Source organism: Panthera pardus, unplaced genomic scaffold, assembly GCF_024362965.1.
Source record: "Panthera pardus isolate Hobbes unplaced genomic scaffold, ASM2436296v1 HiC_scaffold_6, whole genome shotgun sequence".
Classification (NCBI taxonomy): Eukaryota; Metazoa; Chordata; class Mammalia; order Carnivora; family Felidae; genus Panthera; species Panthera pardus.
Window position 1 is genome coordinate 94,577,040 of NW_026526991.1, and position 23,429 is coordinate 94,600,468.

At 48.1% G+C, this 23,429-nt stretch overlaps 2 protein-coding genes across 4 annotated transcripts in view; one reads left to right on the top strand and one right to left on the bottom strand.

Annotated features, from left to right (window-relative positions):
* The first annotated feature begins 384 nt into the window (after positions 1–384).
* GSG1 (germ cell associated 1) lies at positions 385–16,141 on the top strand. 3 transcript variants are annotated; one of them, XM_019452032.2, is made up of 6 exons: positions 385–623; positions 10,211–10,532; positions 11,941–12,111; positions 12,827–12,979; positions 13,648–13,759; positions 15,726–16,141. In XM_019452032.2, the coding sequence occupies exons 1-6, from the start codon at positions 576–578 to the stop codon at positions 16,066–16,068; spliced, it is 1,149 nt and encodes a 382-aa protein (XP_019307577.1). In that variant the 5' UTR covers positions 385–575; the 3' UTR covers positions 16,069–16,141. The 3 variants fall into 3 exon arrangements, with proteins under 3 accessions (XP_019307577.1, XP_053750840.1, XP_053750839.1); XM_053894864.1 differs by having other exon boundaries at positions 386–623; positions 11,941–11,988; XM_053894865.1 differs by lacking the exon at positions 11,941–12,111.
* A 576-nt stretch (positions 16,142–16,717) lies between these two features.
* FAM234B (family with sequence similarity 234 member B) overlaps positions 16,718–23,429 on the bottom strand; it is a 35,584-nt gene continuing 28,872 nt past the window's right edge. The window contains exons 11-13 of the mRNA XM_019452029.2: positions 21,602–21,719; positions 19,820–20,040; positions 16,718–19,238 (exon numbers count right to left, since the gene is read on the bottom strand). Of these exons, the coding sequence (XP_019307574.2) occupies positions 19,233–19,238; positions 19,820–20,040; positions 21,602–21,719 (345 nt within the window). The 3' untranslated portion in view covers positions 16,718–19,232. The remainder of the gene's footprint in view (positions 19,239–19,819; positions 20,041–21,601; positions 21,720–23,429) is intronic.

A 23,429-nucleotide genomic window follows, 5' to 3' on the forward strand; every position in this document is an offset into this window, starting at 1 on the left:
ACCATTGTCGCATCGCAACATGTGTGTCCATTTTACTTTTTTAAATGTGGCTCCTAGAAAATTGTAAATTACATGTATGGCTCATATTATATTTCTCTTTGACGGCACTGGTCTAGAACCTCCCGCCTCAGTGCGGTCAGCAACGTGTGGAAACCATCCCAGGCCTTCAGAATCTGCTGGTTTACAAGGATCCCCAGCAGGGAGCGTGTTCTTCTGCCCAGGAACAGCAGTCCAGGTTTGGATGACTCAGAAGATATCCAGGTCTCTGGCAGGTACCCCAGAGTGGCCCCCCCATCCTTCTGGGGGTGGCGAGAGTAGGCGGGGGGTGGGCAGCAGAGATATCCCTACCTCCCACTGTGATGTCACAGAGAAAACCTCTTGTGTCAGCCAGCCCCACCCGCCCTGGGCCGCAGGATATCCTTTCCATCTCTGGCAGCCCATCTCACACCACCTCACCCCTCTGCTGGCAAGAGGGGACCTGATTCGTCTTCACACCAGAAACTCATTCCGTGCAACCGATTAAGGCAGAGCCGAAGAGAAACGGAAACACCCTTGCCTCAGAGCTTCAAAAGTGAATGAGCAAACCCTCCCAACTGACTCAAAATGTTTGTCTCACCCAGAAGGTAGGTACCAAGACTTTTTTTTTTTTTCGGTTTTATTTAAATCCAGTTCGTTGACACACAGTGAAATGGTAGTTTCAGGTATACCGTATAGAAATTCAACAGTTCAGTATAACACCACGTCATCACAACAAAATTTTTGAAATCTCATGACTCTCCCCTGCATCATACCCCTTATGGTGGATTTCTAATACAGCTTATAAAAATTCACTGCCTTGTTTCACATGCTCATGGTAAGGAGCTTGAGAACACATTATGGGATTATACAAAACCAGATCAAAATTTGTTACTCAAGCCCCATTTTTATTGATAAACCTGGTGATGTCCATACCTCGGCCTTGGGGTTTTTTTCATCTTCTTCCATTATACTTCCCTTCCTTCCTCCTTTGCCTCTTCATCTTGCTTTTCCTTGCTGCTCCCAGGACAATTTAGAGCCCTCTAGTTCTCCTTTCTTCCCTCCCATCTGTATGATTCCCGCTGCCCAAATCTGGTTCCTGGTAAAAGGCTCAGCGGTAGTGGTAACCACAGAGCTGTGTATCACTCTAACGAAGAAAGAGCAGATTTTAAGTTCTCTGCCAGAAAAAGGTGAGGCATCCCCATGGTCCTGCTGGTAGTGAGCTCTGATCTGGAATCTACTGGAACTAAGGACAGCACAACCTTAGTTGGGCTCTTTCTGGTCTCAGGGAACCTGGGAGTATCTGCAGGGATCCTTGCAGCTCCAGAAAGACCCTCACGGTCAGCAAAAGATGTCTTGGCTTGTTTAGGAGAACTCACATCTGGAAATGACTTGCCTCCCATCTGAGATAGTTGGGAACTGCCATCTTTCCGCTCAAAGGGTTACTAAAAAAGCAAATGTTCATTCTCATACCTCTTGCCTTTCTCAGGAGAGAAAAATGAAGCTTACAATTCGCCAGAGAAATAAAACCCGCACGCACACTCACGCACACAGAGCAATGTGGTGTGCTGTTAATTGGCTGGATATTAGGGATCACAAAAGAAAGGATAGAAACCCAAAGTGAATAGGTCATAAATAGGAGAACCCACAGAAATGGGCAAGAACGCAATAGAAAAAGCCAGACATGGTAAATTTTATTGATTATTGATTTAGGAGAGACAGAGGGGGTATGGAAGTTTGTATATCTGAAGTATAAAACACAATGCGTCGCATCATTCTGTGTACGTTTCCATAATCTGTCCTGCGATCCCTGTCTTGTTTAAGTGTGTGCGCCTCCCCTTTACCCCTTTACGGAGGGGCAGCCTGGGGTTGAAACAAGAGACTTTGAATATTGACTCCACCATTTACTAGCATTGCGGCCTGGAGCAAGTCAAATGCTCCCTCTGGAAACCACCTGTCCTTCAGGCCTATTGTGAGGGTTCAAGGAGATGTTTGTGAGGAGCCTAGCAAGGTGTCCGGAACACCGTAGATTCCCTTCCCCTTCCTCCACACTTTCACGAGGCCTCTTGGTCTTCACGGCGGGACGGTGAAGAACAACTCTCTCCTAATTTACTTCTGAATCACTCAGGTAGGTTGTGTAACTTGGCCGAAATCGTTAGTCCAGCGGTGGGCGGAGTAGTGACGAGAACCCAGAACTACTGAGGCTTCTCGGTGTCCCAGTTTCCCCTCTTGGGCCCACGAAAGGAGGCAAAGACACAGTCTTGCTTTAGAACAGCGGCCAGGGGCCTGAGCCTTTAGGGGAAGGGCGGGGGCTGGGAAACGCCGGACTTTGGGCTCCCCTCACCCCGAACCTCCTGACCCTCAGGCCTACAGGCCGGGGCGTGACGAGATGATCGGATGACCCGGGCGGCGCAGGAGCCGCCGCCGGCCAGCAGGCCAGCCCTGGGCACCACGTGGCGGCGGCCCGGCCTCCCTCCCGCCAGCTCTCGCCGGCTCCTGGTCTCGGGAGGCCCCGGGCCGCGGCTGTCAGCGGACGCAGGAGCCTGGAGAGGAAGACCGGCCCCAGTCCCCGGCCCCAGTCCCCGGCCCCACCCGCTCGCGTCCCCAGCGCTCAGCCGCTAGGGCGGGGCCTCGCCAAACAATTCAAAACACGCTCGGGGCGCGTCGCCATGGCAACGCGCGCCCGCTGCTAGGCGACCGGGGAGCCATAGTAAACCGGGGGCGGAGGTGTTACTCATGGAGGGAGGGGGGCTAAGGGAGTCGGCGGGGACTCGGCGGGGCTCGGACACCGCGACTGCAGGGGGGAGGGAGAGCAGAAAAGTAGGGACGAGGGGGGCGCGCGCGGAGTGCAAATGGGGCGGCCCTGCTCCGGGCCCTGAGCATCCCTGGGGAGACCGCTCCCCTTCGGCGCCCCTTCCCGCCCCGCGGTCCCCAAGAGCCCCCAGCCCCGGCAGGCCCCGAGGGCTCGGTCACCCGCGCGTGAGCGATTGCCCCACAGGATGTGCAGATGTGGCTGCCGCTCTGATTCACTCCAGCTGCTTAGGGCATGGAAGAAAGGCCGCTTCCTCTCCTGGAAATGACTGCATTAGCAAAAGCCCTCTAACAATTCCACCAACAACGGAAAGGGAAAGGCGACAGAGGAGAGGCCCCCAAATGCTATTCTTCAGTCCTTCCCACTGGGCATAAGTAGAAGCGTTCCCAGAACTCAACTGGGGACCCATGTTAGAAAGGAGTCGTATTTATTCTACACGCCCCTGTTCTGGGGCCATGCGGACCCTAAACACTTGCGGGTGAGGTTAACCTGAGGCTGAGAAATCCCACAGCTAAGGGTCCTATGTTAATATTTTGGACATTCGGCATGGGCACTTTGGTGACATGACTCTTCCCTTCTGGGCTGGGAGGCCTATCAAAATGTCCTGCGTGAAGACATTCCTCGTTTTATCAGTGATTCTGTGAGCTGTGGAGCTGTGAAATCTGATGGCTCAAGATATGTCATCCGAATGGGTTCCAATCACTAGGGAATCACAGAGCTTGGGAAAGGACATGGCATTTCCAATCCGTCACTGGCTTTTAAGCAATCTGTTTGTACCCTGCTATCTGTGAACCAAAGATAATACTCGTTCGTGAGATCACTGCTGTTTTCTGGGCTTTGCTCATCAAAAAGCAGGAATGTTTCCACAGGTGGGAGGAAATGTATTGGCAGAGGATCTGTTCAGTGAAACTATGGGTGCATCTGTGTAGAAAGGCACAGGGTGTGTCTGTGGACCTGTGGACCTTCTACCTTCTCACTGTTCTCCTGTATGGGAATCAGGAAGATTTGCGCGTCCCTTAACAATAAAAGACTGTTTGGGACACTTTTCTTTATTCACATGTGCTCTTCACCCATAGGCTTCCTCATTGTATTCTGAGCCTGGTTTCCATTACAAACCTCATTCACTGATTCCCAGATGTTAGAAAGTGCTGGGCGCTGAGGATCAACAATGAATAAAACACAGCTGCTCCTGTATCTAGCGACTTAAAGTCAAGTGAGCATGTTATGAGCTGCCTGAGAGGCACACGGTAGAACATGCAGGAACAAAGAACAGGGGCATGTAGATCGGAGCCAGCGACAGGAGAAACATTTCGCATTCCGCTCCAGCTTTTTGTCTGCTGAGTAACAGAAAGGGATTAGTTAATGGGTCATGGGTCAGATACTCTGACTCCTGGGCAAAGGACAGAGATACTACTGCTAGGGAGGGCAAATGAACCTACCCTGGGAGAAGAGGCCACTATTGATAATGGGGCGGGGGGACAGACAAGAAGGGATTTGCCACGAGGCTTTGCCTTAGGGAAGTGGTATGCTATGCAATTTTCTCTGGCTCAGCATTCTTACCCATTGTTTTAATCATGTCTAATGGACACTGTATTCACAAAACAATAAATTGGATTCCTGTTTACAGAGTTTGTGTGGGTGTCCCCAAACCATTGTTTCCCTTTGTGTGTACTTAATAAATATGGTTTCGTACAGTGCAGGGAACAGGGACTGAGGACCTTAGCAAGTATAGGTTAGTCCCAACCCTTGGTTTGGTGATGTCATAAATGCTGAGTCACCTATACATCCCCATGGGGAATCGTCCTGACATGGTAACAGTCCAACATACCAAAGTTAAATACTGTTTTGGGATGTGGAATCTTTGTGTCTGTCCTGAGTCATGAGCTTCTGAGCCCAACCTAATTATAGTCATGGTGCATTGACTAGCAATGACTTTTTCTGTTCTAAGAGAGGAAAGAGAAGAAAAAAATATTAACATGCCTAAATTATAATGAAAGGAAGTGAGTGGGATGCCAGACAGAGAAACTCATGGTTCATCAAAAAGGGGAAATTAGACATTGTGGCATAGGGTCCTCGGGGAGGGAGGGTGTCCTCCCTGGATGGATCACAGCTAGTAGCCAGCCAGCCCAGCCATGCAAAGAGCCAGGCTTCGAAGGGGTGGATTCAGGCTTTGGGGAGGCCTAAAATAATGTAACTTTGGAGGCTCTCTTTAAGAAGAATCATACAAAATGAGGAGTATGTAACGGTCTGGGAAAGGGGCTGAGTTAGCAGAAGACCCCAAAGCCAAAGTGTCCCTGGCTTCACTCAGTCTACCTCTAGGCCTCCTCACATAACCTCCAGCCTGTGCCGCTCCCATCCCCTTTCCCTTGGAGAAGGCACATTTAATGCTATGAGGGCAGAGGGGGTGCGGTTTCTGAGCAGAGGCAATAAAAACCAAAGACATCAGACTGTGCCAAACAGTGACTCAAGCGGGGTATGAGAAGTGTCTGCAAGTATTTGAAGGGTGTAAGCACAGAGCAGGGAAAAGAATTGTTCACTGTTCTGGGGTGGAAAAGGGAATGAGGATACGATTCAATAAAGAAAAATGTGCACAAAACTCATCAGGAAACATTGGTGAACTCTATTTTCTGACACCGTGGAGTTGTATGTCCCATGGGAAGTATTTGAGGATCTATTGAGTCACTGGAACTGGAACTGGCCACACACACACAAAAAAAAATGTGCTACAGGAAATAATCCTGCGAGATGTCCTCGAGGGAGCGGCTGGATACTCCCAGAGTTCGTTCCGAGCCCTGAATTCCAAAAGGCTGACACATGGCATTGTATAGATTAGTGAGTGGGGAGGAGGCCAAAGGAAGAAAAAAGAGCCATCCCCCCGCAGGGAGGGACAACCACCTGCACCCCCCTGACTGGAGTTCAGGACGGAAGAGGAAAAATATGAGGAGACAGTGCCACCCAGCGTCAGGACAAAAGCTGTAGCCAGTTGAAACGTGAAAAGTGACCACAAAATTCCTCCTCCCTTCTCCCAGAGAGAGAGCTCTGCCACAATGAATTAAGGGTCCTTTGGGTGAAACGGAGAATCAACGCCTGGGCATAAGCACATGCGTGTCAAATGTGCTGTTACATCAGTCCTAGAAGAGTAGGAAGCAAGATCCAGAGACACCCATCTGGCTACAATCTGGATTAATTCTGTCAGAGGGGAGCGGGCCTTTGAGTCCCCAAACTAACTGTACAAATACACAACGGGAAAACCATGGCTTGGTTGGTGGCAAATCTGGAAGAGGTGGGGGAGGGCCGGGGTAGAACATGAAGGGTTTCATTAAACCTAAGCCCAAAAATGAATCAAACAGGTATTACTTCATGGTACATTCATTCCCTGGCTGTATATTTTCCAGTCTGTTCGGCCTTTTCCTCGTTGTAAGGCTGAAGTGGCAACTTCCAAGCTCTTTACCTGCGGAACCAGAAACCAGAAGTCCATCCCTGGGTATATACGAAGAGTTTTCTACAATTGCACATTCCTGGACCTCACTCAGCCTTACTGTGGAATCTCAGGATGGGGCCCAGGAACCTGAGTATCTTTCAGTTTTCTGATGCTCAGAGGTTGTTCTGATGCTCAGGCAGAATTGAGAACCTCTGCTCTCCAATTAAAGAGTGGCCTTTTGAGGACAGGACGATCAAGCCAACTAACATGAACCACAGAAAGCATTACGAGAGGGGTGCAGTATGGAAGGACAGAGAGGAGGGGGTTGTTCTTTGAGAGAAAAGAAACATTTTCCAAGAATGAGTGGCCTTAACACTACTCTTGATAAGAGGCAGATCGGGGTGCCTGGGTGGCTCCATCGGTTAAGCGTCCGACTTCAGCTCAGGTCACGATCTCGCGGTCCGTGAGTTCGAGCCCCGCGTCAGGCTCTGGGCTGATGGCTCAGAGCCTGGAGCCTGCTTCCGATTCTGTGTCTCCCTCTCTCTCTGCCCCTCCCCCATTCATGCTCTGTCTCTCTCTGTCCCAAAAATAAATAAACGTTAAAAAAAATTTTTTTTTAAATAAAAAAATTAAAAATAAAAAAAATAAAAAATAAAAAGAGGCAGATCGCCAGATAAAAAGGGACTGAGGACATTCTAGGTAGAAAAAAGAGCGCCTGCAAAGGCACCCAGGACAAAAAAAATGTGTGGCATCGGGGATTTGGAGAATCAAAAGCAGCTGCAGAACGAGCTCCATCCTTGCTATCCCAATTAATTGGTACAATTTTTGAGGACGGAAAGAATTCCTGGTTCTCAGGTGGCTGGCCGCAAGAAGCTATGCAATCCACCCCTTACTGATTTGTCAAGTTACTTTTTTAAAGTCTTAGAAACACTTTTTAAAAAAATAAACATTCTTCTTCCTATGCCCTGTAATATTTTCTGTGACTGCCATAAAATCAAGCCCAGTCCCACCAGCTACCGAGGGAACGGCAGTCAGATGGAAACTGAATCTTCACTTACTTTTTAAAGACCCGTCCCTCTGAGAATGCAGGTCCTTGCTTCTTTGTGCTTAATCCTGGATCCCTATTGGCAAGCTCTCCCATGTAATCTTCCAGAACAGCTGGGCCATGATTGCATTGTCAATTATTAAATGCCCACGTTCCCTGCAAGGCAGCGGTTTAATCAAGAGGCACTCCAAAAAAATAGGAGGTAGAGGAGGAGGGAGGGGCCGGGAGGTGGGAGGGTGGGAAGGCAGTTTCATTCTGTCAACATTAAACCAAAGGGACTTGGGGCACAGATGGCATCCGTGGTCCTTCAGACAAGCAGCAAGTCGCTGACCATGGCCAAGGTAACCCAGCTTCCCGCTCTTATTGCTCAGAACGTACATTCCATGGTTATTTTGCACCTGATTTAGAGGTGTGTCTGTCTCATCAATGTGTTGTCTATGTTAATTCTGAGTTTTTCTGTTAACCTCCGTCGATGGAAGAATTAGTGACGTTTTGGCACCTATGCACTTCCAATTGGTCTGAGCCAGAGTGTCAAGGGAAGCCACTCTCTGCCCCTTTTCTCAAGAGTAGAGAGTCACCTTGGCGCGGGACTTGTCAGCATATGCAAAGATAAAATTTTCTTATGGCTGCTACCCCTTCATGATGACCTTAAAGACCATTGCAAAATTAGACTTGGCCTTCCAATGCAAGAGGTACCTGAATCCTGGAGAGAAAAGGCCATGTTTAGAGGAGAAATAAAATACAGGATGAAGGGCGCAGTACTGTAAGTGTTGAAGATGATTCTCGAAAAGGCTCTTGAATGAATTCCCATTCAATAATCAAAATAATTCTTGAATGAGTCTCCTTGCGTCCGTCCTTGGTAGGACACTCCTTCTAGAAGCAGCCTCTTTGCGCTTTACTCCAAGCTGTAGTTCACCCTTTGTCTCTCAACTCACTGCTTCCTTAAATTGGTTATCACCTTGGTGCTGCAAAGTGGTCATACCATGGTGTGGGGTTCATTATCCTTATCTGGCAACAGTCTGCAGAATAACTTACAAATACGTGTAACTGGAAATGGATTGAGGGTAAAGAAAAAAATCTGATGTGATAGTAGTCAAATCTCCAAGCCATAAAGTTGCTGAAAATATAGAATTGCCTAAATCATTAGCTCAGTCTGTATACAGAATGATTAATGAAGATGTTTCATCTGGAAGTCCATTGCCTGTTCAAGCAATGGATATGAAAATAATTAGAAAGAGTATACCAATAGATTTCAGAACTAAAAACAAGATGAAAGCGTTCTTTTGGGGGGACAGGGGCAATATGTGACTTCCATACCTGGTAATATAAGATCTTTCTTCATTCCTGATGCTGTGGTTTTCAGTCTTTACCAAGGTCACTCACCCAGAGTCTTGCACAGACTGACAATTCTTGGGGGATTTAATTTGTTGAGTGCTTTTTTAAAAAAATCATATTAGCAGATTGCTTTCCAGAAGTCGTTTTATCATGTATTTTATGTATTGATTTTTATATGCATATGAACTTATATATTTCTTATTGCCATAAATAATCTGTCCTTTATCTGTGGTATGCACTGTTTTAGTCCCTGGAAATTCTGAAGAACAAACTGTTATATTTCTAAGATAAAGTTCTCTGTTAAATGTAGAAAATGTTAAGCTGGAGATGATGAGGCAGATTTATGAGCCTGTCCCATTTAGCTATGGTTTTATTTACGTTTCTTAAGCTAAGAAGATTTAGGTCTGATTAATTCTGATATGAGAGATCCCCCGGAAAGCTCAAGATGGTTTACTTAAGAAGCGTCTGTCAGCAACTAAATATGGGCTTCTTTTCTGTTCTGTATGTATTAATGTAACAGTATAAACAGCTCCATAACACAAAAGTGCAAGACCGGTCAGATTTCTTTATTTTCTAAAGTTCAGTCTGGCTCCGAGCCACCACTCATCAGGGTTGAAATATCTACTATTAGTCATTTTTCAGCTGGCTCTCCTCTTAGGCTAAAAATGAGGAGGAGGTTAGGGGCTCCGGCCAGAGCCACACGGGCCACAGATCTTTCTGCGGCCACACACTGTCCCCGCTGTGAGGCAGGCACCACTGCTGCCTCAAGCAGTGGAGATGCCCCTCCAGTTCCTCCCCAGTGGCCAAGGGCATCCTCCCTGTGGCTCCATGACCATGACACTTGGTGTTCAGTCTCCACGGGCACCACCCGGATACCTCCCATTTGAGATTCTGTCATCTCTGTGGCAGTGTGTGAAAGCCGGACCCAGATCACCATCTCTCAGAACCTATAGCCCCATCTCCTCTCCCGAGGTCTCAACAACCCCGCGTCCCAGTTGGTCCGCTGCCTTCTTTAATCCTGAAGGCCCTAATCCTTGCTCCCCGCCCCCTGACTGGGGTGAGCCACTTTAATGTTTATCAAGACAATATATCCCCCTTTCCTCTCCTCTCAGAGGAATCTGTCAGGCAGAGAAGAGGGCAGCAAAAACTTCTGCTGTTACAATAACAAATACCTCAGCCCATCAGGACTACTACGTTCCAGTGAAGACAAGATCAAAACAATTCTCAGCAAGAGCATTAGAGTGACCACAATTCTTTTACTCAGCTTGAGATAGACTAGCTCAGTGGCTTAATCGCATTCTGACTGAGGTTATTATCTGATCATTATTCAGATCATCCTCAGTAAACATGTTCGTGTAATAAGGTCCAGCTTAAACAAACAGCATCGCCACGGTGTCTACTCCGGGCCACTGCTAAAGCTGAGCCTCCACACGGCTCCTTGGAGAGAGCCCCCGGGGCGGGCTGTGCCTGGCACAGGGGAGGGGCGTGGCTTGAGCCCAGGGAGCCTCAGGATCGGGCAGCCTGTCCAGATCTCCGAGGGGGCTCTGCAATCAGCTTCTCCGCTCCTGTTGGTCTGTTACAGGTGGAACTCTCACAGGGCTTCTATGGCCAACGGGCATTCCTATCTGCCATCCTCAACATGCTATCACTCAGCCTCTCCACAGTATCCCTGCTCAGCAACTACTGGTTTGTGGGCACACAGAAGGTGCCCAAGCCCGTGTGCGGAAAAGGTCTGGCAGCCAAATGCTTTGACGTGCCGGTGCCCTTGGATGGGAGCAGCACCAACAACACATCATCCCAGGAGGTGGTGCAATACAGCTGGGAGGCTGGGGATGACCGCTTCTCCTTCCATACCTTCTGGAGTGGCATGTGGCTATCCTGTGAGGAAAGCGTGGAAGAACCAGGTGGGCTCCTCACCCAGGGGACCTTACGCAGCCAAAGAACCAGAGGGCAGTGGCACTCGCCATCCCCGGCTGGGCCCCACCCCCGGACTCGGCATCTCCCACTTCTGTGTTGTGTCCCTTCTCCTCAGACTCCCTTTTTCTTTCTTTGAAGTTTTATTTATTTTTGAGAGACAGAGAGAGAGCGAGCCCACGTGAGCTAGGGAGGGGAGGGGCAGAGAGAGAAGGGAGAGAGAGGGGCGGAGAGAGAGAATTCCAAGCAGGCTCCCCGCCGCCAGCACAGAGCCCCAAACCCACGAACTGTGAGATCATGACCTGAGCAGAGACCAAGAGTCTGACGCGTAACCAGCTGAGCCACCCAGGCACCCCAGGACTCCCTTTTAATAGGGTCAAAGGCCATCTGGATTTTCCCCTCCTGACTGTCTCGTAGACCCTCTGGTTTAAAATAGCATTACCCTTAAAGGGTTTCATTTAGACTTGTAACATCATGAGAATTCCCACTCTAGTGAGTTAGGATTGCCGTTTGGAGACCGAAGGGAGGAGAGATGATTCTTCTAGAAAAAGCCCTGGCTCTGCCTAGCTGTGACCTTATATGAGCAGCTTCCTCTCTACAGACCTTGATTTTCTCACAGGTGAGATGAAAGGATCAGAGTAGGTTACCTGTACAGCCCCTTCCTCCCCGCCCCCAAAAGGGTTTTTTCCTTCTAAGTATTCTCATTATAATTTACCAGGTCAGGGAACTGAAGCCCAAAAAGAGTAACTAGACCCTGTAAGGGTGCCCTCGACCCTCCCAGGTCTCCTGCCACTCAGCGCATACTGGCAGAGCGGTGCCCTATCATTGTGCATTCCTTCACTTGTGGGTCTCGGTCAGGAGCAGTTGGCCTAAGGACACCCCCCTCCCCCCTGCGCAAAGCATTCAGAGGTCACTTGCTAGTGAAGTTTCTCTAAAGCCCAGAATTGTGTACAATTAACCACATGCTATTTCTCCCAATTTGGGCTAAGGGAAAAAGGAGATGGAAGAGAAATATAAATGCGTGTATATTTAGATTTAGTATGAACGTCCCGCTTAGCACTCCTCCAACCCCAGTCCTGGGAACAATCGAGAGCCATTCAGACCAGTGGTACAGCGGCAGCAAAAGGTTGACACTAGGATTGTGAACCCTTCCTGGCACGAGAAATGGGGACGTTTCCCCGCGGAAGCCCTCTCAGCGATGTTCTCGTCTTCACTGTCTGGAATCGGGACGGGGCAGGGCGCGGGGGGGAAATTAATCCTGAGGAATTCTAGACTATGCCATTGCCTGCCTACTGTATGCGGGCAGGCACTGGTCTGAACGGGTGGAGCTGCACCAGGTGGGAGACTGGGGGCAAAGTTTTCATCCCTCCCTGACATCAGGCCTTGTCTGTGTTTCAGGGGAGAGGTGCCGAAGTTTCATTGAACTCACGCCACCAACCGAGAGAGGTGAGAAAGGACTACTGGAGTTTGCCACGTTGCAAGGCCCATGTCACCCCACTCTCCGATTTGGAGGGAAGCGGTTGATGGAGAAGGCTTTCCTCCCCCACCCTCCCCCGGGGCTTGTGGCAAGTATGTGGGTTTGATAACAAATTTAGTTGCCGTTGACTCGGGCCTCTCTGGCCCAACTGTGCTCTGCATTATACTGTGATCTCCTTTTCTCTTCTTCTGAGCCCCACAGGCTGACACGCATTGCTTCCAGAGTTGACGCTCATTCATATTCAGGAATGCAGAACAGGAACAGCAGGAACAAATAAAGTTCACAAATAGAAAACCGCTTACAACCAACCTCTCTAACTTCCTCTTATTGCCTAGTAACCATGTTGAAAAGCTTAGAGGGTTTTTCCCTCCCATATATACATATAAATATATTTTTTTCTATATATATATTTTTAGTGGAATGGAATGAAAAAGGGGAGGGAGGGAGAAAGAAACAAAATTGATCGTTCCAAATTCAATAAGGAGAAAAGAGAGACAAAAATGACCCATAGCAGTCATGCCCCTGGAAGATTTTATGACCATTAGATGGTTTCTTCTGGAATCTCCCTAACGGTGTTTCCAGCCAATCAAGTTTATTTGATTATATATCAGGTAGTGAGCAGAGAGAGCCGAGGGGCTGACAGCAAAGGACCCAAATTGGAGGAAGCTCCCAAGCAGGTTCCGGCTCTGTCTCATTCTCCCCTTCTCTGACTCCGCAAGGCTTTTCCCTTCTGATAGTCATCATTTGTACCACGTTCAGTTATTTAACTGCCTGGGTGAGGGCTCTTCTTCTTCTGGTTTCTGACAGAGATCCTATGGTTATCAATGGGAGCCCAGTTCTCCTCCATTGGACTTGAATTCGTCAGCTTCCTCCTGCTACTGATGGACCTGCTGTTCACTGGGAACCCGGGCTGCGGGCTCAAGCTGAGCGCCTTTGCGGCAATCTCCTCCGTCCTGTCAGGTGCGTGCCTCCCGGGCTGGAGGGGGTGGGTGCCCTGGCCACCTTTGAGGCACCCCCGGAGGGTGTGTGTGTCTGCAGGGAGGGCAGGAACGGGGTGCCCACAGGCGGTATAAAGAATGGACGTTGCAGGCATGTTTAAGTTGAAATGAAATTTTGTATTAGAGCATTATGTACTCTGCAAAATGATTTATCTCTAGGTTCTTTTTACTTGCAAGCTTTCCCAGTATGTGAAATATGGTTTGGTTTGCTTTTCAGTTGTACATATACACACACAGCTTTTCAAGACTCTTTTGGATCAAGTAAGAGAAAGAGATGCTGATATCTATCTTACATCTTATATCTTCAGATATAAGACAGATCAGGAATAAAGCTCACGTACAGGGCCTGGGTAGGAAGAAGTAAAAGCCCCAAATGCAGCATTGACGCAGAAACTTTTCCCATAACCCTACACCTAAAGCCTGGGGCAGCCTATTGGAAAGCTATGCGTTCAAGGAGAGGCCCCCACTGCAGATGAGTCTCCCTGGGAATGTGGTGGCAGCTGGGTAATGGAACTTCTCAACCTAGGCTGCACCTGATGCAAAACAAGGCGGTTGCTCCAAACTCCTATTCCCTGTAGACGGCAATGCCAGTGTCTCTCTAAAGGCGCTGCCTTCCTGTTCCCTCTGTAGGCCTTCTGGGGATGGTGGCCCATATGATGTATTCACAAGTCTTCCAGGCAACGGTCAACGTGGGTCCAGAAGACTGGAGGCCACATGCTTGGAATTATGGCTGGGCCTTCTAGTAAGTGCTTACCGTCTCCTGAGCCTTTTACCCCCTCCTCGGCCAACCTGCATTAGATGTTCTGCCCTTAAGCAGGTGCTTGCTCCGTGTCATCCTATCTTCTCTTCATCCTTCATCCCTCATCAGGGGTCTGTGGACCAGCGGGCTGGCCCATGAGGTCACATCTATTCTTTCCCCACCTCCTGGGGAGCTATGGAAGGGATTCTGTTTTTCCGATGATACGGTGGTAGCAGTTGCTTCTTCGCCTAATACACATGTTGCTTTGGGAAACGAGACTGGTTTTATGTGACTTACGGAAGCGATGCTCCATGTTTTATGTATTTTGTGGCTCAAGGTATTGGAGGACAGAGCAACGAAGAAATAGCCTTGAGATTTGGTTGGAATCCCATGGGCTGTGAATGGCTGACTCTTCTCCTGTAATGAAGAGTAACTTCCTCCTCCTTCCATTCTTATCCCACCAAACTGTGTGAGAAATAAAACCTCCCCTGCTGGTCATTCCCTAACCCTTAAAGAATGAAGGGGCCAGTTGTTTTCGATTTCTCTTGAGGAGAAGCAGCCACCGTGACAAAATAAACACCAAGTAAACATTCCCTTTAAGAGTTCCTCGCCTTCTCCCTTGAGGAACATGCTGTCTCGGCTGCCCAGGTGCCAGCTTGGAGTTGCCCTACTGTCTGGGATTAAGTGTGAAGTACTTTCATCGTGCTGAAAAGACACGGTGCTGGGCTCAAGGAGGCGATATGGAAGCCCATCCATGTCTGTTAGGAGATCCTATCCCCTTTTCTCATGATAGGAAACAGGCCATTTGATTCAGGCGTCTTTGGCCTAATCCACCAGCCACCAGAACTTATTTTCCAGACACATGGTTTTGCACCTTGTGTCTATCTTTAAGCCATTCTTGGCATCAACATCTGCGGGGCTCAGACTACAAAACTCCCATCAGAAGCATTGCCAACCTGAGCCCACTGAGTCTGTCAGAGGCAGCAGATAGGAACACACTGTGCCAGTGTGTGGCCTGGCTTTAACCATCACTTGACCTCCTGAAATTCCTCGCTAACCTCACACAACTTCCTGTTTCCTGGGCTTCCCAGAATCATGGGGAGATTTAGGGGTTGACTTTCCAAGTTTTTAGGAATGTGTTTGATACAGTTCCCTGGTGGGTTTTTTTTTTTTTTTCCTTGTCAAATCCATCCAGCTTCTCTTAAATCTCCGGCTTCTCTTCCATCCATTATAAACTCCCTTAAGCCAAGAACCACACTGTTTTCATAATAGGCAAATTCCACTATTACAACCTATAATACCTCCAGATTTGTAGTGAGTATTTCGTGAACGACTCTGAGAGGCTCAATTTGTGAACCCTAAGAATGCTAACCTCAAAACGAAGAAGGCAGAGGAATGATCACTCTCAGCATCTGATCTGAACAAAGGAAAATCTTTGGCAGGGTGTGGGGGGTGCTGAGGGGGTGCGTTGGGCTGCATCCACTCTACACGGCTGAGCTACAGGTTTGTGGAATCTAGGGAGATTACAAGGGTATCTGCAGCTTGGGAAGCAGTAGTCCAGAAAACTGTGTGTGTGTGTGTGTGTGTGTGTGTGTGTGTGTGCGTGCCATGTGTGTTTACATATGTATATAAAACAGGCACACTGGGAATAAAGGAGCTCAGCACTGACAACGGATAAATCCAGTGAAAACGAATCTGTTAAACTCCTAGTCTGACTCTTAACACTACTGACTACAAGAGTCATTCCCTTGGACTACAAAACGTTCAGAACGTATCCTACTAAGACAGACCAAATTAAGGCCTCGTGCCCATGGTTCTTGACCTACAACGTAGTGGAGGGAGCACACACAGGTCCCTAAACCCTGAGGGGCATCGGCCTAGTTTGCTGGTAGGAAGGAATCATGGTATTTTCCCTGAAACCTGTAAGGAGGTCAGGTTCTTACTGCCCAATTTTTTTGTTCATCCCTAGCACGGCCTGGGTTTCCTTCACCTGCTGCATGGCATCGGCTGTCACCACCTTCAACACATACACCAAGCTGGTGCTGGAGTTCAAGTGTAAGCACAGTAAGAGCTTCAAAGGAAACCCGACTTGCCTGCCACATCACCACCAATGTTTCCTCCAGCAGCCATGTGCAGCCCACACAGGGGGTCCTTTGACCAGCTACCACCAGTATCCCAATCAGCCCATCCGCTCTGTCTCTGAAGGAGTTGACTTCTACTCAGAGCTCCGCAACAAGGGATTACAACAAGGACCCAGCCAGGCTCTTAAGGAAGAGGCGGCGGGGTCAGTCGTAGAGGAAGAACAGTGTTAGGAGTAGTGGGAGGTTTAGAGGGCAGGCTGAACCCAACCTTACATGTTCGTTATCAACATGTACATAAGCCAAAGTCTGTGTCTTAAGCATGGTTTTGATGGGTAAGAACAAGAGTATCTTAAAGTACAAGACCAAAGGGGTGTGTGCCCAGGTGCCATCACTCCCTTTTCCTTTCCCACTCCGTCTCCTGTCTCATTTCACTGTCCCCCTATCTCCCATGTTCAGAATCACCTCCTCTCCTTTACTGATTGCTTGTTATGTGCCAGGTTCTGGGCTAAGCAGCACAGTCCCTGTCCTTTAGGAGTTTATCAGTTTGGTCATCTATCTGGGATTTGGAGGAATGGAGGTGGGCAACTCAACAGGTGATTGTGACTCACCTTTCCACGATGCACTTGAATTTTCCTGGAAGCCTCAGAATGGAAAACGAAGGCCCTTCCGGGAGCTTGGACATGTAGGACAGATGTCCTCCACACTGCCTGCTGCAGTGTCCTGCATCCACGTAGGAGGGTACCCAATAAAAGTTTAATTAGGTATTAACCCAGAGGCCACCAGGAGACTAGTATCCTAGTATCCGGAAAAGATGCTTCTCTTTTCCGTAAGGGAAAAGAAACCATTCTAATGGCTAAGAAGAATGAGGATAACACACAAGCATGTTTCTACACATAATTTTTATTTGTTCTGCAACAATTCACATTTTTAATAGTGCTTCCTGACCATATACCAGCTGGCTCTTCTGTAGTATGGGCAATAAAAGTAGCAATTCACATTCAAGGGGGTTGGTATCAGCATCCCACACTGCCAAGGAGGAGTAGAGACCATCTACGGGATGGGGGGATGCCGTCTAGGATCGAAGAGGCTGTAAGGATAGCAAGGAGGAAAGCTTGGGCGAAGGAAGCCCCTTGCATTTGCGGAAGTCACTACTATCCCTAAGTGGCAGTCACGCTGGCCTTGCCGGCTCCCCATGTTGTGAGTGGGGGGAAGGGAGGAGCTCTTCCTATCTTAGATGTCAGGTTGGGTGGGTGCCTGTAAGGAGAAGGAAGTGTGGGGACCTATCTGACAGACCAGCACCCAAGCTGGTCAGATGAAGCTTCCTCAGTCCTCAGCCACCATTTCTACCCTCTGCATGGCTGCAGGAGGGACGACAGCTTGTACTGTGTCTAGCAAAAAAGGGAAAATTATAGTCAAAACAGCCTATGTTAAGTTAGTCTGTAAACACATCACGAAGAATGTAGGGATGTATGCTTTCCTAGCTTCCTCTTACATAGTTCTGGGACTCACCCAGCATAAACACAATCTTCTACCAAAAAGGATCCCCCCAGAGCAGGTCCTCCGTAAATGACCTTGCATTTTATTCCTCTACCTAAAGTGGCTGGCTTCCCAGAGAGCCTCAGCATGGTAGAGAACGAAGTTTAGGCATAGATGGCTCAGCCCAGGCCACAGGACCACAACCCAAGCTTTAGGTATTCAGTTGACTATAGATTAGTCCTTAGAATTATCTACTTGGCCAAACAAGATCCTAGGCTCTTCCACCCAAGTAGATTCAAACCCTAGAAGTGAATCTAGAATCATCCCCATCCTCTTGGGTTTTCATCTAATTAATTGTTTCCCCAAGTTTACAACAAGCTGGACCCACACGTGCTTCCCAAAGTATTGAAACCAGATTTGCTTTCAGAGACTATGGCAAGGGGGTTTCCAAGAAACATCGCAGGCCAATCTGCTAGTGCTACCAAACTCGTGTTATGTCATAATGCCAACCAGTGGGCAAGTAATATACATCCCTTTAAATCTGGGATCCCTAAATTTCTGTAATCTCTAAATTTTCTGGACTCCCTTTATTAACACAAGCTAAAAACACAAAGGCTCAAGCAAAGACAGAACCTGAGTTGCACTCGGGCATGACCTATCAAAATTATTCAAGAAGAAAAGCAGTTCTTCACCGGCTAATGTGGGATTTTCTGCTATACAAACAATGACCTAGAAGTTTAGAAGAAAACTTAATAGAAGTAACATATTTATTGAAGAAGGAAGAAATAAGCACTGGAAGTAATTCCAAAGAACTTAATTATAAAAGTTATAATATTTACATGGGAATTTTCCCAAAATACAGTGCTTCCAAGGCTCTACAAGGAAGGAGATGTGCAGGCAAAATGGTTGCATACTGGACTCAAGCAAGAGTAAAAATCCAGAAACAGCTTTGCTGTCATGCAAGCAAAGCAAAAATATCTCGGCAAGTGAGAGGCGCTAAGGAGGATGCCCCGTAGGAGATGCTAAGAAAGCAGAGTAGAGATGAGGCAGGGATAAGCCTACCCACCTCAATCGTTCCTGACTTCACACACGTAAGGACCACACACACACAAGCACTCCTGATGTTACTGCCGTGAAAAGGTCATGATGGGCAGGGCAGAACAATCAAGACCACATAATACCATTGTTAGAGGTCGGTCCCCAACTATACTTCTCTGGCTCCCCTTCTGACAGGAATATGGTGGTGGTTATGGTAACTAAGAATATAGAGATGGAAAGTGTGAGGAGGGAGGCTCTGTATGATAAGAAAGTGCTGGATGGCTACCTCAGCCCCTCACTGCCAGTCTTCTCCCTGCTGTTAAAGTAGGGAAGAAGCCAAGGTACAGGTGGTGAGAGAATACAGAGGGAAATGACAAGTGGCCCTGAATATTGGAGGCAGGGCACCTGACGTCTCAAGATGACCAAATAACCCAGATGTATTTCAGAAGGACAAGAAACCGGGTCCCTGAAGCTTAAAACAGACCTAGAAAATATTTCATCACAATACTAATACATACACACGCGTGGCATGATGCAAAACAAAATGTTCTGGGGAAGAACTTCACTGGAATTTCCCAGTAAGAGTTTATAAATTAGACATACAAAAAACAACATGGAAGATTCACATTTGCATACTATCCACAGAGTGCCCAGAGGGGGTTAACGCAGGGACTGAAAACGTAGGTCAGATACCCCAGCCAAATGGATGGTGCTGTCATCAAAGAACTCTGATGCGCCTTCCAAAGTGCTTTGCAACAATTGAGCAGACGTGGTCAAATGAGGTTGAAGTCTTCCTTCTCTCCAAAGCACTGACTCTGCGCTGATGGGGGGGAGAGAGTACCACCCTGCTCACTTCTTCTGAGACTGAAGATTCCATCAGACTATATCTAGGGGCAAGAGCGCAAGTATCAGAGACTTTATTTTTTTCATGGTAGAGAACTGGAGGAAACCTAAAGGTCAGGCTATTCCTCTACTTTTCTGTCCTTTTGTCTAGCCCCAGTAGTTCATAAGTCTTTCCGGAAAGGTCCAGAGACTTTACCTTTTTCCATGACAAACTCATCAACACTGAACTAGACCACAGTATTTGAGGGGTGGGGGGTTAGCATTTTGAGCAAGATAATCCTCCGGAGTAACCACCACAATCACTGCATGACGTTAGCACCACTAGGCCCAACCCAGAAAATTAAAGTAGAAGCCACCCACCTCCGTCACTGAGACGGTGAAAACCATGAGCCCACGTTTCCAAATGTCCCCTAAAGGAGATGGTACCATTCCCAGCTAAAAACAACTGAGTATTTCTGAATGGTCATGAAGCACCCTAAGAAAAGAGTGCTGCTCTAAAACAACTGGTTCTTGGCACCCAAGAAGACTCCCACTCTCCCTACCTTCTAGAGAACAAAGTCGGAGTTGGTAGTATTTGCCCCAAACCCTCAGTGGTAACCAAGTATTTCTTTCAGAAGCGATTCACCTGGTAGGGAAGAGCAACAAACTTTATCCTAGAGAGGAATCTTCGCAGCTCCCCGCGGCCAATTTTGGGGGTGGTATCCTCGAGTTGGACCACCTGGCCTTCCATCAGCGCCCACCGTAGACTGAGCTTGCTGACCACCAGGGGTGCTGGGTGGCCTTCGGAGCTGGGGCCTGTTGTCCTGGTAACATAAAAGGCATCTTTCCAGAGGTCGTTAATTCCAACTGAGGAAGGACAAAAACAAGAGCAATTAACACAAAGACCAAAAACTTCTGCTAACAGGAGAGTGGCTCGGTTCAGCAGCTAGATTCATTCATTCATTTACTCTTCCATTAATTCATACACAAAGTTTATTGAGCACCTAACAAATGCAGGGCACTGAGCTAGGCAGTGGGTGCACAGTGGGAATGACTGGAGGCCGGCAAACCAGCACATTCCTCTTGGTCTCTGAACCTTTCCTTCTCTGAAGCTGTTTCCAAGAAAACCCCAAATCAGGAAATGAGGATATGCCAACTCTGGTGACAATTTGGTAAAAAAGTGAGCACGACAAACTAGAACTTCTGAGAATTCCTGGACTGTCAGTGCATGGTCACAGAAGCTATGTGCCTCCCCAGTGTTTATTTGGCCTCATCCTTAAAACAGGGATCATAAAAATGGTCTGGATTCTTAATCACCATCATTTAGCCCTCACTGAATAATATTTGATGCTAATATTGAGAAACGGCTCATTTAGATCCAATCACAGGATTCTCCCCCACCCCGGCCCCCCACCACACACACAGCCAGCAGGCCAGTATGCCTGCAAGTTCCAGATCAGGTGTTCTTCCCGATGTATCTCAACAAACTGAGAGCCACAATCATTGGCTTTAACTTCAAGGCAAATGAGTTTGTGCACAGTGAGCCAGTCTGTGAATGGCAAGAGAACACAGAAGTAAAGGAAAAGGGGCCAGTCTGGTCTTCCTCTCCACAATACCCACAGCAAGGACTACAGACTCGCTTAGGCCAGAGAGAGGCAAAGGATCTCGGTGGAGGACACCATCAGACACTTCCAGACCAGGAGGTGGCAGTGGCTGAGTTTCCAGAGCTTTGACCACCTGAATTACAGGACTCCAATACAGGATCCAGATTTTGCTGTATGGTATTATTTACATACATATATAAAGCTGAGGAATACTTCTAAAATGTTAATAGCAATTATGAGTGGTCAGATTCTGGCAAATTTTTTTTTTTCTTTTTCCTTTGATTTTTCTCTTGGCAGCCACTTCTATGCAATGGGCATGTTTACTTGTACTAGTCAAAAGAAAGCCTCCCACTGATCCTAAACCAATATCCTGGAGACAACATGCTATCTCCATCATATCCCTCACAGTTAATTCTAAATCCTAAGCTCTTGGAGGGTCGTGAAACCAGTCTTATTTGTATTCCTAGCACCTGGCACGATGCCTGACATACAGGTGATGCTCAGTGAATGTCTGCTGAAGGAGTGGCTGTGGGAATCACATCCCCCCAAGAACCTCTGGGACATGGGGCTGCACTGGCCCTTGGCTTTCAGGCCTATTGAGAGAATTGGGTCCTCAGCCTGTGAGCCAAGTGCTCCTCCCAGAGGGAGCACTCCGGCCATGGCCCTGGGCACCAGGACGCCAGGGAAAATGCATGGGAGTGCTCAGCTGTCATTTGAAAGTACACATCCCTCCGCTGGTAGGACGGTGGTACCCTCACACACACACAGCCGGCACATCTCCTCCCCTCGCTGTGCACACAGTCCCCACTGTCACTGGGACTCACCCTCTGAAGCCGTCACTGTGCCCGTGGCATTGGCCAGATCGAGAAGAAGAGAGGGGAATGCTGGGTGCAGGAGGTAGAGGTGGTGAAGGCTGGGTGGCCCAGTTCCCGGGATGGCGTCCTGACAATGAGAAGCAAAAAGGAAGAACGCAGGTAACTCCACGTTCCCACATGTGAGGTCCTCAGACGAAAAGGGCAGAGGGGACAGTGATTACTCACTCCTCTCTGATGCTATGACCTGACCCCAAATAAAAGCATGTGTTTGAGAAAAACTCCCATATAAAAACTCCACATATTTCAAAGGGCTCAAAACAGACTAACCACTAATTTCTTCAAACCACTAGAGCTGGAAAATGCCCTCTCCCTTATGAGAAAAAAAAGAACGGAAATGTGCATGCCCCAGGAGAGAAGTTTGATGGGGCGGCTCCCAGTCTTCTGCCCGTGGAGTATTACAACACTGGGTCATCTCTTGCAGTAGGTGGGGCTTTGTGGAGACAAAATGTATGTTTGAAAAGACATCTGTCTCCTCTCACTGGATATTAAAGCCAATTACAAGTGTCAAGCTAAAATCCACAAAACTCTTCTCAGTTCCTGAGATAAACAGAGCATTGGCCACACAGAAGCAAATCATTAAAAAAAAAATTCCAAGGCCCAAGTGTCAGTCGTCTTTGCAGAAGACATGCACATTGGCCCTTCCTTTACCGGTGTGACTTTTGCGCAGAGATGACATTCCACTCTTGCACGTGTGCAGCCATTCGGTTGTTAATGCACAAAAATACCACGGATGGGTTAGTAAATGACTGCTCTACCAAGCTCCTCGAGGACCTCCCCTCCCCTGGGAGCATCCTGGGGCTCTGCTAGTGGAGGAAGTGGAACCCCATATTCTTAGCATAAGAAGTCCACTGAGTGAGGAGAAACACAGGCGGGAAGCTTGCAGCCACGCTCCCACCACCACACAGAAGAGGGCGTTTTCCACACACACGCTCAGGAGCCCAGGCTTGAGAGGACAGACCTCTGGCTCTGTCCACGTGACAAGCAAGGAGTCAAACTCCCTCCTCACTGCCTAGGGAATGGAGCCCAAATTCCTAGCCTGAAAACCAAGGTCTTACGGCATTTAATCCAAATCTGCCGTTTACAGCCTCTTCCTACAATTATTTACCTGCCCACCCATGCTTCAGCAACCTCTACTGCCCTTGCCCTCTCTAACCTCTGCCAACCTATTTCCTCCTTAGACTGTCTAACAATCCCTGCAGCCCATTTCCATGCATTAATACAATTCTCAGCCTTAGGTCCCACACCTAAATGCCACCCCTTTCACAAAAAGCTCTCTAACTGCCCCAGACAAAATTAATATCCTCTCCTTTTGTGCTTCCACCTAAACCTCTTATTTGTGCTTCCTTTGCGGCATTTGTGACACGCCTTTGTTTTGTGGTTATTTATAGACACTTACATTTGAGAGTCACTTGCTCCAATCCCCTCATTTTATTAAATGAGGAAACCGGGAAGTTTAAAATGTTAGGCAAACTATCCGTGGGCACACGTTGGGGCAGAACAGAATTAGGACTAAAACCTAGATTTTGAGTAAATCTGATCCTCAAACTGGGGGAACATATTAGCATCTTCACTGACAGATAAAGAGCATGAGGCTCAGAAAAGTGAGGTGGCTCGTCCAAGAGTGCACGGTTGATGAACTCAGGACTCTTCATCCTTTGGGGTCCCCCCCTCATCTGGGGACCATCTGCCTTCTCCTCTAGAGGACCAGCACTCTTTCCAGGCTATCCTTAGGTCCCTACAGAGAACACGGCATCTGGCACAGAGTGAGTGCTGGTCA